This window comes from Anguilla rostrata, chromosome 14 (genome assembly GCF_018555375.3).
Source record: "Anguilla rostrata isolate EN2019 chromosome 14, ASM1855537v3, whole genome shotgun sequence".
Classification (NCBI taxonomy): domain Eukaryota; kingdom Metazoa; phylum Chordata; class Actinopteri; order Anguilliformes; family Anguillidae; genus Anguilla; species Anguilla rostrata.
In genome coordinates, this window is record NC_057946.1 from 37,807,853 (window position 1) to 37,820,982 (window position 13,130).

Consider the following 13,130-nt stretch of genomic DNA (forward strand, 5'->3'; position numbering starts at 1 on the left):
GGGATCACAGTGCAGAGAGGGTTACAGATAGAGAGGGATCACAGTACAGAGAGGGTACAGTAGAGATGGGATCACAGTACAGAGAGGGTTACAGGTAGAGATGGGATCACAGTGCAGAGAGGGTCACGATAGAGATGGGATCACAGTACAGAGAGGGTTACAGATAGAGATGGGATCACAGTACAGAGAGGGTTACAGATAGAGATGGGATCACAGTACAGAGAGTGTCAGAGATAGAGATGGGATCACATACAGAGGGTACAGTGGCATGGGATCTCAGAAAGGAGGGTTACAGATAGAGATGGGATCTCGACGAGAGGGTACAGATAGAGATGCGCGGACACGGCTGACAGGAGGTTCAGTAGATGGCGCATCACGTACAGCCGAGGGGTACAGTCTAGAGAGCGCCAGCGAGAGGGTCACGATAGAGATGGGATCACAGTACAGAGAGGGTCACAGATAGAGATGGGATCACAGTGCAGAGAGGGTTAGAGATAGAGATGGGATCACAGTACAGAGAGGGTTACAGGTAGAGATGGGATCACAGTACAGAGAGGGTTAGAGATAGAGATGGGATCACAGTACAGAGAGGTTCACAGATAGAGATGGGATCACAGTGCAGAGAGGTTCACAGATAGAGATGGGATCACAGTACAGAGAGGGTTACAGGTAGAGATGGGATCACAGTACAGAGAGGGTCACAGATAGAGATGGGATCACAGTACAGAGAGGGTCACAGATAGAGATGGGATCACAGTGCAGAGAGGGTTAGAGATAGAGATGGGATCACAGTACAGAGAGGGTTACAGTAGAGATGGGATCACAGTACAGAGAGGGTTAGAGATAGAGATGGGATCACAGTACAGAGAGGTTCACAGATAGAGATGGGATCACAGTGCAGAGAGGTTCACAGATAGAGATGGGATCACAGTACAGAGAGGGTTAGAGATAGAGATGGGATCACAGTGCAGAGAGGGTTACAGATAGAGATGGGATCACAGTGCAGAGAGGGTTACAGATAGAGATGGGATCACAGTACAGAGAGGGTTACAGATAGAGATGGGATCACAGTACAGAGAGGGTTACAGATAGAGGTGGGATCACAGTACAGAGAAGGTTACAGATAGAGGTGGGATCACAGTACAGAGAGGGTACAGATAGAGGTGGGATCACAGTACAGAGAGGGTCACAGATAGAGATGGCGATCAAGGTCAGAGAGGGTTACAGGGTAGAGATGGGATCACAGTACAGAGAGGGTTACAGATAGAGATAGGATCACAGTGCAGAGAGGGTTACAGATAGAGATGGGATCACAGTGCAGAGAGGGTTACAGATAGAGATGGGATCACAGTACAGAGAGGGTTACAGGTAGAGATGGGATCACAGTGCAGAGAGGGTCACAGATAGAGATGGGATCACAGTACAGAGAGGGTTACAGATAGAGATGGGATCACAGTGCAGAGAGGGTTACAGGTAGAGATGGGATCACAGTACAGAGAGGGTCAGAGATAGAGATGGGATCACAGAACAGAGAGGGTCACAGATAGAGATGGGATCACAGAACAGAGAGGGTTACAGATAGAGATGGGATCACAGTACAGAGAGGGTTACAGATAGAGATGGGATCACAGTACAGAGAGGGTTACAGGTAGAGATGGGATCACAGTACAGAGAGGGTTACAGATAGAGATGGGATCACAGTACAGAGAGGGTTACAGGTAGAGATGGGATCACAGTACAGAGAGGGTCACAGATAGAGATGGGATCACAGTGCAGAGAGGGTTACAGATAGAGATGGGATCACAGTACAGAGAGGGTCACAGATAGAGATGGGATCACAGTACAGAGAGGGTTACAGGTAGAGATGGGATCACAGTACAGAGAGGGTCACAGATAGAGATGGGATCACAGTGCAGAGAGGGTTACAGGTAGAGATGGGATCACAGTACAGAGAGGGTTACAGATAGAGATGGGATCACAGTACAGAGAGGGTTACAGGTAGAGATGGGATCACAGTACAGAGAGGGTCACAGATAGAGATGGGATCACAGTGCAGAGAGGGTTACAGATAGAGATGGGATCACAGTACAGAGAGGGTTACAGAGAGAGATGGGATCTCAGTACAGAGAGGGTTACAGATAGAGATGGGATCTCAGTACAGAGAGGGTTACAGATAGAGATGGGATCACAGTACAGAGAGGGTTACAGATAGAGATGGGATCACAGTACAGAGAGGGTTACAGGTAGAGATGGGATCACAGTGCAGAGAGGGTCACAGGTAGAGATGGGATCACAGTACAGAGAGGGTTTCAGATAGAGATGGGGTCACAGTGCAGAGAGGGTTACAGGTAGAGATGGGATCACAGTGCAGAGAGGGTCACAGATAGAGATGGGATCACAGTACAGAGAGGGTTACAGATAGAGATGGGATCACAGTACAGAGAGGGTCACAGATAGAGATGGGATCACAGTACAGAGAGGGTTACAGGTAGAGATGGGATCACAGTACAGAGAGGGTCACAGATAGAGATGGGATCACAGTGCAGAGAGGGTTACAGATAGAGATGGGATCACAGTACAGAGAGGGTTACAGATAGAGATGGGATCACAGTACAGAGAGGGTTACAGATAGAGATGGGATCACAGTACAGAGAGGGTTACAGATAGAGATGGGATCACAGTACAGAGAGGGTTACAGATAGAGATGGGATCACAGTACGGAGAGGGTCACAGATAGAGATCATCCCCACAGCAGTGATCTCGATGTTGAACTTGGAATGTATTTTTCCATCATGGCTGAATTTGAACATTTCGGCGCTTGCGCGTCGGCCTCCGGCGAAGGAGCCGGCGGTGAGGCGCTCTGGCGAGCAGACGCCCCCGAGCCGCACGCAGGCTAGCCGCGCCGCGCCGCGGCCCAGACGTCACTCCCCGACGCCGCGCTGGGAGAACGGTCAGAAAGCGCCGAGCGAGCCAGACCTCCCTCCGTCATCCCCGCGTCCTGTTCTCCGTCCCCCGTCCTCTGGCCCGACCGGGACAAACGTTCAGCAGCCCCAGACAGGGTCCCGCAGGAAGGTGGGGGGGGGGGGGGTTGTGTGATTAGTGCAGACTTCTTGGAGGACAACAGGATGGCTTGGAATGGGTGGTGGGTTGTTGGGGGGGGGGTGTTGATTAGCCTCCATGACACATCAGCACAAGCGGAGGCGGAGTCAGAGGACAGCTCCCGTTCCTGGCAGCTGATTGGCTGGGACGGGTGTGGGGTGGTGCTCCGTGGCCTGTCAGAGTGAGTGTTTTTTTTCTGAGCTGTGTCATGGGGGAGGGGCTTGGTGTCTGCCAGCAGTCTGAAATTTTTTTTATTTTATTTTTTTTTAACTTTTTCTTTCCTAAAGTTTAGACTGTTTGCTAGAGTCGGACAATGGTGCGTGCTGGCCCCAGAGAGGGTGGGGGGTGGGGGTGGGTGGGGGACTGGAGCCAAGCCGTGTGACCTCATCCGTGACTTCAGGGCACAAACTGAGAAACCGCAGAGCCATGTACTGCTCAGAGATAAGCTTCTGCTAAGCAAGAGTATTTATTTATTTTTTTAGGGATTTCAGTTGTACAAGGAACTGGGAGGCTGGGAAAAACAGAGTTCTGCTTGGAGGAGATGCTACCCTTGGACTTGTTAAATAATAAGCCATTTAAAAATAAATAAAATTGCTAGTCGCTTCAAAGCTCAGTCGTAAAAACTGGGAAGTATGCCAGAGGGGCCCTGTACTGAGTGTACTCCAACAGGAGGCAAACAAGGACATGACTAAGGCGTACAATGACATTGTTCAGGTGACCAATGACATCACGAGACACAGAATGGCGTCGCTGAGGCATACACTGGGGAGAACAATGACATCGCCAAGTGTACTGTGACATCACTCAGCCGAACAATGACATCACTGAGACATACACTGAGGAGGACAATGTCATCGCTGAAGTGTACAGTGACGTAGCTGAAGCAAACAATGACATCGCTGAAGAGTGCTGTGACATCGCTCAGCTGAACAGTGACATCGCTGAGATATAGAATGACATCGCTGAAGAGTGCTGTGACATCACTCAGCTGAACAGTGACATCACTGAGATGTAGAATGACATCGCTGAAGTGTCCTGTGACATCGCTCAGCTGAACAGTGACATCACTGAGATATAGAATGACATCGCTGAAGTGTCCTGTGACATCGCTCAGCTGAACAGTGACATCACTGAGATATAGAATGACATCGCTGAAGTGTGCTGTGACATCGCTCAGCTGAACAGTGACATCACTGAGATGTAGAATGACATGGCTGAAGTGTACTGTGACATCGCTGAGGCGAATAGTTACGCGTGATCTGATACTCTATCAGGCGTTTGAGACATTTGCATTTCCTGTGTGTTCCTCAGAGAAATGCGTCAGCTTCGGCCTTCCGGCCATCCTGGGCGTGGCATTTGGCGGCTTTCTGATTGGGGTGCTTCTCATCGGCGCCCTGTGGCTCATCAAGATTCGAACAGGCGAGTCGCGCGCCCTGCTTTCTTTAAAATATGCCCTCCACTTCCACACAAGAAAATCATATTGCACATCTGCACACATGCATGAGTGCACACACATCCACACATAAACACACACACACACACACGGACAGACACACATCCACACATAAACACACACACACACACACACACGGACACACACAGATACACACACACACACACACACACATTCACACCCATGTACTTTATTAGGTTCACTTCATGAGCAGAAAAGTTGATTCTAACACTGTGATGCTAATTCCTGTGTTGTCTTAATGCCCACTTAAGCTGTTTCAACCCTGCAAATAAACGTCCCTGTCACTTATGAAATCAAATAACATTTACAGAGTACATTCATAGCACTGCAGTTGCGTGTAAGTGCGTAAGCTCGCTAATGCCCTGTGATTTCAGTGTAATTTCACTTTGCGCTTTGTGGCGTAACATCCCGATCGCATGAACACAGAGAAGAGTTCATGTAGTCTTGACAGACGGACGGCTCAGGGGCACTGTAACATCAGGCCTTGTGTGATTATCTGAGCGAAGGCCATGTTTAGCATCACAACAACAGCGGCTATACGCTAGAGCTGGAGGGGTTTTATTTGCCGCAGACCACGTAGATCAGACCGCTTCCACGAACAACCACGTCTGCTGTCCTTCCAGGGATCGGATCCGGACTGGATTTGGGGTCAACTGCAGTGCATCTCACAGGTTACCCCCCCCCCCCCCAGATCACAGGTGCTGGAACCCTTCTTTACGGTTCTCCAAGCTCACGGTCGTCTCTTTTGTTTACCGCTTGTCCCGCAGGGTGTCCCTGCACCGAGACCAAGCGGCAGGGTGTCCCCGGCAACCCGTCGCCGTCTGAGAACAGCAGCGCCAACGGCAGCATCGGCAGCACCCAGAGCACGCCCACCAGCAGCGTGGCATAGGCCTGCCGTCCTCCCGCGAACGCGACCAAACGCTCAACATCCTGGACCGTTTCACTGCATCTCATACACAACCAAGAGCTCAACATCCTGGACCGTTTCACTGCATCTCAAACACAACCAAACGTTCAACCGTTTCACTGTATCTCAAACACGACCAAACGTTCAACCGTTTCACTGCATCTCAAACACGACCAAACGTTCAACCGTTTCACTGTATCTCAAACACGACCAAACGTTCAACCGTTTCACTGCATCTCAAACACAACCAAACGCTCAACATCCTGGACCGTTTCACTGCATCTCAAACACAACCAAACGCTCAACATCCTGGACCGTTTCACTGCATCTCAAACACAACCAAACGCTCAACATCCTGGACCGTTTCACTGCATCTCAAACACAACCGAGCACTTAACATGTCGGACAATTTCACTGTATCTCAAACACAACCAAACGCTCAACATCATGGACCGTTTCACTGCATCTCAAACACAACCGAGCACTTAACATGTCGGACAATTTCACTGTATCTCAAACACGACCAAACGTTCAACCGTTTCACTGCATCTCATACACAACCGAGCGCTCAACATGCCGGATCATCTCACTCCATCACATACAGAGCCTAGGGTGCCTGACCGTGCCACTTCATCTCAAACACAACCACACTCCGTTTGCCAGACTGTCTCATTCTCTCACAGACACAACCAAACGCTTTGGTCGGAAAACGGCGAGCATTGTTAGGCTGAACGGCCTGTTCTTGTCACTGTGATACATTAGGACACGCTATGTAACACGCCGGAATGTTTCACTTTATCACGAACACAATCGACCTCTAAACACGCCGGACACAGTTTCAACTGCCCACAAGCACGACCGAACGCTCGATTAGCCTCACCATTTCACTCCCTCACAAACGCAAGCAAACCGTCAACATGCTGGACTGTTTCGCTTCATCACAAACATAACCAAACTCGCAATATGCCAGACCGTAGCGTATACTGGGGGGGGGGGGGGGGGGGGGGGGGTTAGGTTCAGGAGAGGGGTGGGGAAGCAGGGGGTGTAGTTCCATCCTAGCCTCTTTACGCTGGCCTCCCTGGCCCCTCTCAGTGAAGTATGGAGTTGGGAAGTCGGTGGAAAATCTCTTAGCCAGAGGAAAAACAAAGCATATCCCCACAGAACTAACAGGAAATTCGCTGCATTCTTTTCAGTAAACCGTGCCGCCCGGCCGGCCGCACAATAAGAGTCCCAGAAAGGGGGCAGACGAACAGGGGCTTTATTTAACTTTATTGGCGACGCCAGTTTTCCGCTTGTTTTTCCGCCAGTGACGCGATCTGAAACCTTATCTCTTAACGACTTCGAGCGAAACCCATAGACAGACAGACCGTAGATAGACAGAACATAGACAGACAGACAGACCGTAGACAGACAGGATATCGGTTCTGTGAGTTAGCGGGAAGATGCATTGGTAGCGTTTAATTTTAGCGTCAGGTTTCTTCGGCACAGAACATAATCATATTGCGCTAACTAGGCTGATGTGGGAAACATCCGTAGTGGTGCGACATTTTAAAAAAGAATTTTAACATAGGGGTTTCTGTCTTGTAGGATTTAGGAAGGCATTGGAAATGGCTACCTCTTAATTTATGCACAACTCTTATTGTGAAATACACACTTGATGCTAGGTTGATCTTGTCAACCAATCAGATTACTCATGCTCTTATTTTATCAGTTCCAGTCCTAACTTGCTTTGTCAACCACAGCGCGAAAGCAAATAGCGTCGAACAATTACAACTAAAGGTGTAAAAATCCAAAGATATTAATCTTTGAAAAAAAGTTTCTGTCTTTTACATCTTTGAGAGTGATAAAACACAAAGATGAACAAATCCAAAATCAGATTTGAGAAGCATACAGATTATACATGTTTGGAAAATGTTCTATATTTAAGTGATCAAACATGAGTCAAGCCCAAGCACAGAAATTTATTTGGGTTAAGAGGACAGTCTGAATTGGAGGTAAGCGGTCGAACCGTTTGAGTGCCCATGTACAGATAGTGTTTTTGATATCTCCGCTTTTTTGTCCTCTGTAAAAAATAAGTCAATAAAAAAGATTTCACACAGCAAACCTCAAGGCTTTCCCAAAATTAAAACTTTTAATATCTGTTTCTTAATAATTAATTAATATTAGGATCTGTATATACCAGCAACGAAGCCAATTATAAACTTGGAATTATTTATTTTCGCTTTATGTAAATAATTGGCTTTTGATTGGTCTGTATTTGATGACAGAGCTCACGTGGGTGGGCCTCGATACGCAAAGACATGCCCAGACAAGGAAATTTGACCTTTTTTGAGTGACAGATATTATTTTCTACATAAAAGGGAAATAACACAAAGAATCCACATAATTATCTGCTTTCTTTTCTAAGCCAAGTAATGTAGTGTTTTATGTAAAATATTTAGCCTAAATTTATCTAAAATGATGTAGCCAATTGAATTGTTTATGTGCCACTATTCAATATATCTTTATTTTGGGTGAAGATAATTTTTGCATGTGTGAATCTGCGTGTGCGTTTGCAAGTGTGTGTGTGTGTGTGCGTGTGCGTGTGTGTGTGCGTGTATGTGCGCGCGTTTATACCAGCAAGATGAGCAAGAGAGAAAAAAACAGGAAGAATGTCACTTGAGTATTGTGCAATATTGTGAAGTATAGGCGTATATGTTAAGTGTCCGTATACTTTTTGTAGAGAATGAAATACTCGTTACCTCCTACGTCTATCATTCATACTGCATACATTTTCTTTAACAACTTTTGGATATCGTAATACCTTAGACACCGATTGAGGCCAGCTCTCGTAATTGGACATTATTTAAACTGCGTGACATCATAAACGGTTGAGACATTTACACTATCTGATTAAGCAGATAATTATCTGCTGTCCTCTGGCAAACTGCAAGTCAGATGTCCGTAATAAGCAAAGGCCAAAATCCCGAATTAAAGGCTACCCAGGAATTGCCGTTACCGTCCAGTTCGGCCTTTCGTTGCCACGGCGATGGCCGTACGAGCGACATTTCCCCAAGAAGAAGAGATCGTTCGAAACTATTCACCGTGAGCAAGCCTTCCCATTCTTCGCAACCTCCCATCAGACTCCAGATTAGTAGGACCTTAGGAAAATGTGATATATTCATATATGGCAAAATATGAAATTCTAAAATGCTAAATATATCAGTTATTGACGCATAATATAATACCTTTTTATGCCCTTATCACGTAGTTAGTTTCATGACATACTGGCTGCAAAGATACTAAACTCTGTAAATTGTATAAATACAGATCAATGAGTAAGCATGGCAATACCCATTGTAGAACGCTGCAAATATTTTTTCTTACATGTATGGTTTTCTCGGTTTTGCACATGGCGAGACAGCAAGGACCGGCCTCCCGCCCACACGTTCCCTCTCACGCATTCTACGACGTTCGCCTTTCCACTTTCCATCCACAGAACTTACAGTTCCGTGGTCGTAACGGTAGGGACAGAAAGCAGCCTCGGGCGACCGGCGTTCCGTGACAGGTCGGGCGCAGAGCGCAGATAAGACGCGGGGAGAATCAGACGGGCTGTCAGTCAGTGCGCGCGCTACTCCCGTCAACATTCTCTTCCTCTGGGATGCAGAGATACGCCACAGACAACGCCGATGTGCTCGCTTTCTCGTTCCCACGGAGATTGGGCTATCGCAAGGAAGGACGGTTGGCGGGGGTTATCGGGGTAGTCACTGAAGACCCTTCAGGAAGGCATCCTCTGACTATTCACGGCTGATATAACCAGTCCAGGAATAATAAAGGGTTGACTCCCTCAAACCCCAGGGCTCAGCGTGACCCCCGTCCCCCCGTCAGACTCTCTCGAAAAAGTAATGAAACATAATGGTAGGCTCTAATAGGAGATTGCGTCTATTATTTATGAATTACGTTTTAGTGCCCTTTCCTCCCATCTAGTGGTAAAGAAAAGTTACTGCAGTTACCTTGAGGGACAAAATTTAAAAAGTAAAATCAGATTAAGATTTCTAGATTTTTAGAAATACATACTTCACTATTTTGATAAAAGTAATTGTACATTTGTATTTTTTTTGTATTATTATAATCAGTGAAAAAAGTGTTTTTGTTATATAGGCTACATATTTTGCCATATTAAATGTATCATTGTTACATTTGGTGTGTATCATGTAATGCTTTTTATTATGAGGAAATACACATTGGTCTTATGAATATCCTTTCTGGGGTAATAACAGTGACATTATCCATACGTTTGCACAATACAGGTGTGTTATAGGCATTAGGGATCATGGCTTGCTACATGCCTGTACACTCTCAAAAAGGATGCGTTAATATCCAACACACTTTTTGTGTTACTACCAACACATTTTGTGTCAAGGTTTCTAATCTTGAGTTACAAATATACAATTTATGTGTTACTAAGGGAGATTTTGTAACACGGACTGTGTTGGAAGTAACACAAAATGTGTTGTCCTTGACTAGACATTGAGGTGTGTTAAAAAAGAGACATTTTATGTGTTGTTGTTAAACACATCTGTTTCGAGGGTGTAGGTTGCACCAATACTCCTTGGGTGGGGCAGTGGTGATAAACTCTCGATGCTTAAGCTACTTAACCTGCATCGTTACAGAAAGTACCCAGCCTTATCAATGGATGTATTTTACACATAATTGTGGATATTTAAAATATTGGCCACGTGGGATACATGCAGGAATGCGTCACATACCCCAGATACGAGTGTGAGCAGGGTAGATGAATATTGCATTGTCATCTTGGAGAGATGGAATCAGAAGCATTTTCTCAGCGTTTACAGTACGTCACACCGCAGGCATTCAATCCTCTAGTCCAGAGCGATTATTTCATCTTACATTCTTCACCTACAAATCCATTTATGCAACCGGGTATTTCACAGAACCAATTCGGGTTAAGTACTTTGCTCCAGGGCACACTGGCAGGGAGTCAAGCCCACGACCTTGGAGTTGCAAACCCAGATCCGTAACCAATACGACACACTGCGGCCCCCGAACAACGCCCGAACATCTCTCCGGTTTTATCCGAGTCAAATCTCTTAACATTCCATCAGCTACTCAACTCTCTCGACCGCCAGCGTACACTCAACCCGCCAAAAAAATAGTTTCTGCTTTTATTTGAAGGGAAAACAGAGATATAATGACGTTTTTTTGTTTTCTTCCATTGTCGTAATAGAATGGGGGGACCTTGCAGAAACATGGCTGCGTGCGTGCCGTTTCGAAGCTTGTGTAACCGCACGTGTTTGTGCAGCTGGAAGGCGCGAGTCAAGGATGTCACCCCTTTAAAATTGCGAGAAGGGCTCGAGCCCAGCGGCTCTGCGGAAATAGAAAAGCTGTTATCTGGAATTCTGCAAGAATGCAAGTCTCTCTGTTGTCATTTACTGTTCGTGCTGAGTCTCATGTTTTGCTGATTTGTCTCTTTTGAAGGCGTTCATAATTCATGGCGACCCGATGCTGTGTAATTTTAAAAGATTTTTCTCAGATATATACTGTATGTTGTATTGTATATCAACACATTTTCAATAAAAATATTTAAAAGTACTGATTTAAAGTCTACAATTAAGTCATTTTTATTTTATATTAATGGTCTTCTCGTTTTTTCAGAGTGTATAAGTTTTGCAGCACCATAGAAACAATGGACTTATATCTCTTTCTGTAGGTGGGGAGACATTGATTTTACGCAAGTTTACGCAAGTTTATGATAGACCCCACACCGCGTCCTTTCATGTGGATGAGACCTTTACATGCATTGCAAGTGACGACTCAACATACCTCTAGGGCTAGGCCTTGGGCGTGTGGAATTTTAGGCCTCGAAGTTCATTAGAGTGCAACAATACCAGTGTCAGTGAATCCGTTTACTAGAACCTACATTACCTGTGAGACGAATTTAAAATCGCGTTGCAGAGCTGTAAACTGATGAAGAGGCGGGCAAATTACTCTACGTCTTGCATGCCACAGTGTGGTCACTCCTGTGCATTGCAGTTGATTGTGTACATTTAGACTGGCAATTGCATGGATGGCCTTTCATCTTACACTGAATGTGAAACTAACAGCCTTGAAGACGATTACATAGCAATTGTTGAAAACATCATTAGTATTTGCGAAAAGGGACGCCAGTTGCATATAGGTGTCTATGTCGGCGCAAGCATGCCTAGATATTTTGCCCAGCGCGTTATGAATTCTTAAGTCTTCTCGGAGCTCTTAACAGATCTGGGTAATTGCTGTATGAATGGTTGACTGATTTGAATCTGCGAAAGCACTCCGCTCTCACGTAAACTGCTGTACGGAGCTCGGATCACGCGGTCATTAATTAAAGCAATTAAGTCAAACGATTAATGCACCCTTAAAACACAGCTCCTTTTCCCTCCAGCTCAAAGGTGCCACGCGGTGACTCGTCAAACTCTCGCTGTGCTCAATTACACACATTTTGTCACGCTGTAATTCAGCACAAGGACGCCCCATACCTATCTTTTTTTCGGAACAAGGCAGTTAAATTACGTCGGAATTTCACGGTAGCGAGTTAAATTCCACCACTTTTTAAAAAAAAATCATTGCTTTCCTTGCCAAACACAAAAATATGTCACCGCACGCTTTTCATCACATCTAGTTTTTTATTGAGGAAACTCTTGATCATGATAGCAAGCGACTCCAGGCCGTATTTGAGCCGATTCTGGACGGGTAGTGCTGAAATTGGACCTGAATCGGTCCACATCTTGCCCTTGCTGTCTCACTTGCCGTGTGGGTAAGAACTACGTTTCCAGGTTTTGCGCAAAGTGAGCATCCAGGAAGTGCACGACGTGAGCTTCTACTGTACAGAGCGCTTGTCCCTCTGCCTGTTTTTGCGTTAAACATGGATTATGCGCTTTGCCGACCGTGGAGTGCGCACTATAGTGATTCAAAGGTACGAGCTGGGCCAGGTACAGCTTCCATGCGAAGACAAGACAGATCCTGTATTACAGCAACTTAGGGGGAAGCTTCGGGTCCTTGGACTGTAACTTAAGATGTAACTGCTTTGTCCTGAATCTGAGCAAAGGTATCGTTGCTGGAGCGCAAAACAACAACAGCTAACAGTAAAAATGAATGAATGAATAAATAAATGTTTTCGCCTATCGTCTAGGATGTCAAAGTCATGTAATCGATGCTAGTTTCTTTAGGTACAGGCCTACGTGGTTTCCTTTCGAGAATCAACCGGTTAAAGCCTTGAGAATCGTGTGTGTATTCTTATCCAATCATTGACGTGAATTAAATACCGGAGTTGAAAAGCATCTGTTGCCCTCCAGGGCTGGACTCTGGCGCGCCAGTGGTTAATGGTCTCTAGGTGTCGACGTTGAACGGATGGAGGTGAATCATGCTCACGTGTACATGCACAAGCAGAAATGAAAATAGAAATAGAAGAAACAATTAATAAAAATGTTTAAAAATGTGAAAGTGGAATTAAACTGATCAATGTATACACAGACATATATTTCTGAGTTTATTTCCATATTCAAGAATTTCTGTATATACTTCGCCAACGGCTGTGGACGTTTAAAATATAGGAAACTAGTTACTGAGAAATATCTTTTTGGTTATGTATGTCCTCCGCAGATTTTCATAAAC

The 13,130-nt window shown here is 45.7% G+C and overlaps 1 protein-coding gene across 3 annotated transcripts in view; it reads left to right on the forward strand.

Moving 5' to 3' along the window:
• eng (endoglin) overlaps positions 1-11,076 on the forward strand; it is a 53,023-nt gene extending 41,947 nt beyond the window's left edge. For 2 of the 3 annotated variants that reach the window (XM_064309557.1, XM_064309556.1), the window contains exons 12-14: positions 4,411-4,518; positions 5,197-5,244; positions 5,341-11,076. In XM_064309557.1, the coding sequence (XP_064165627.1) occupies positions 4,411-4,518; positions 5,197-5,244; positions 5,341-5,462 (278 nt within the window). In that variant the 3' untranslated portion in view covers positions 5,463-11,076. The remainder of the gene's footprint in view (positions 1-4,410; positions 4,519-5,196; positions 5,245-5,340) is intronic. The other variant, XM_064309558.1, reaches the window with a different exon arrangement.
• Positions 11,077-13,130: the final 2,054 nt, after the last annotated feature.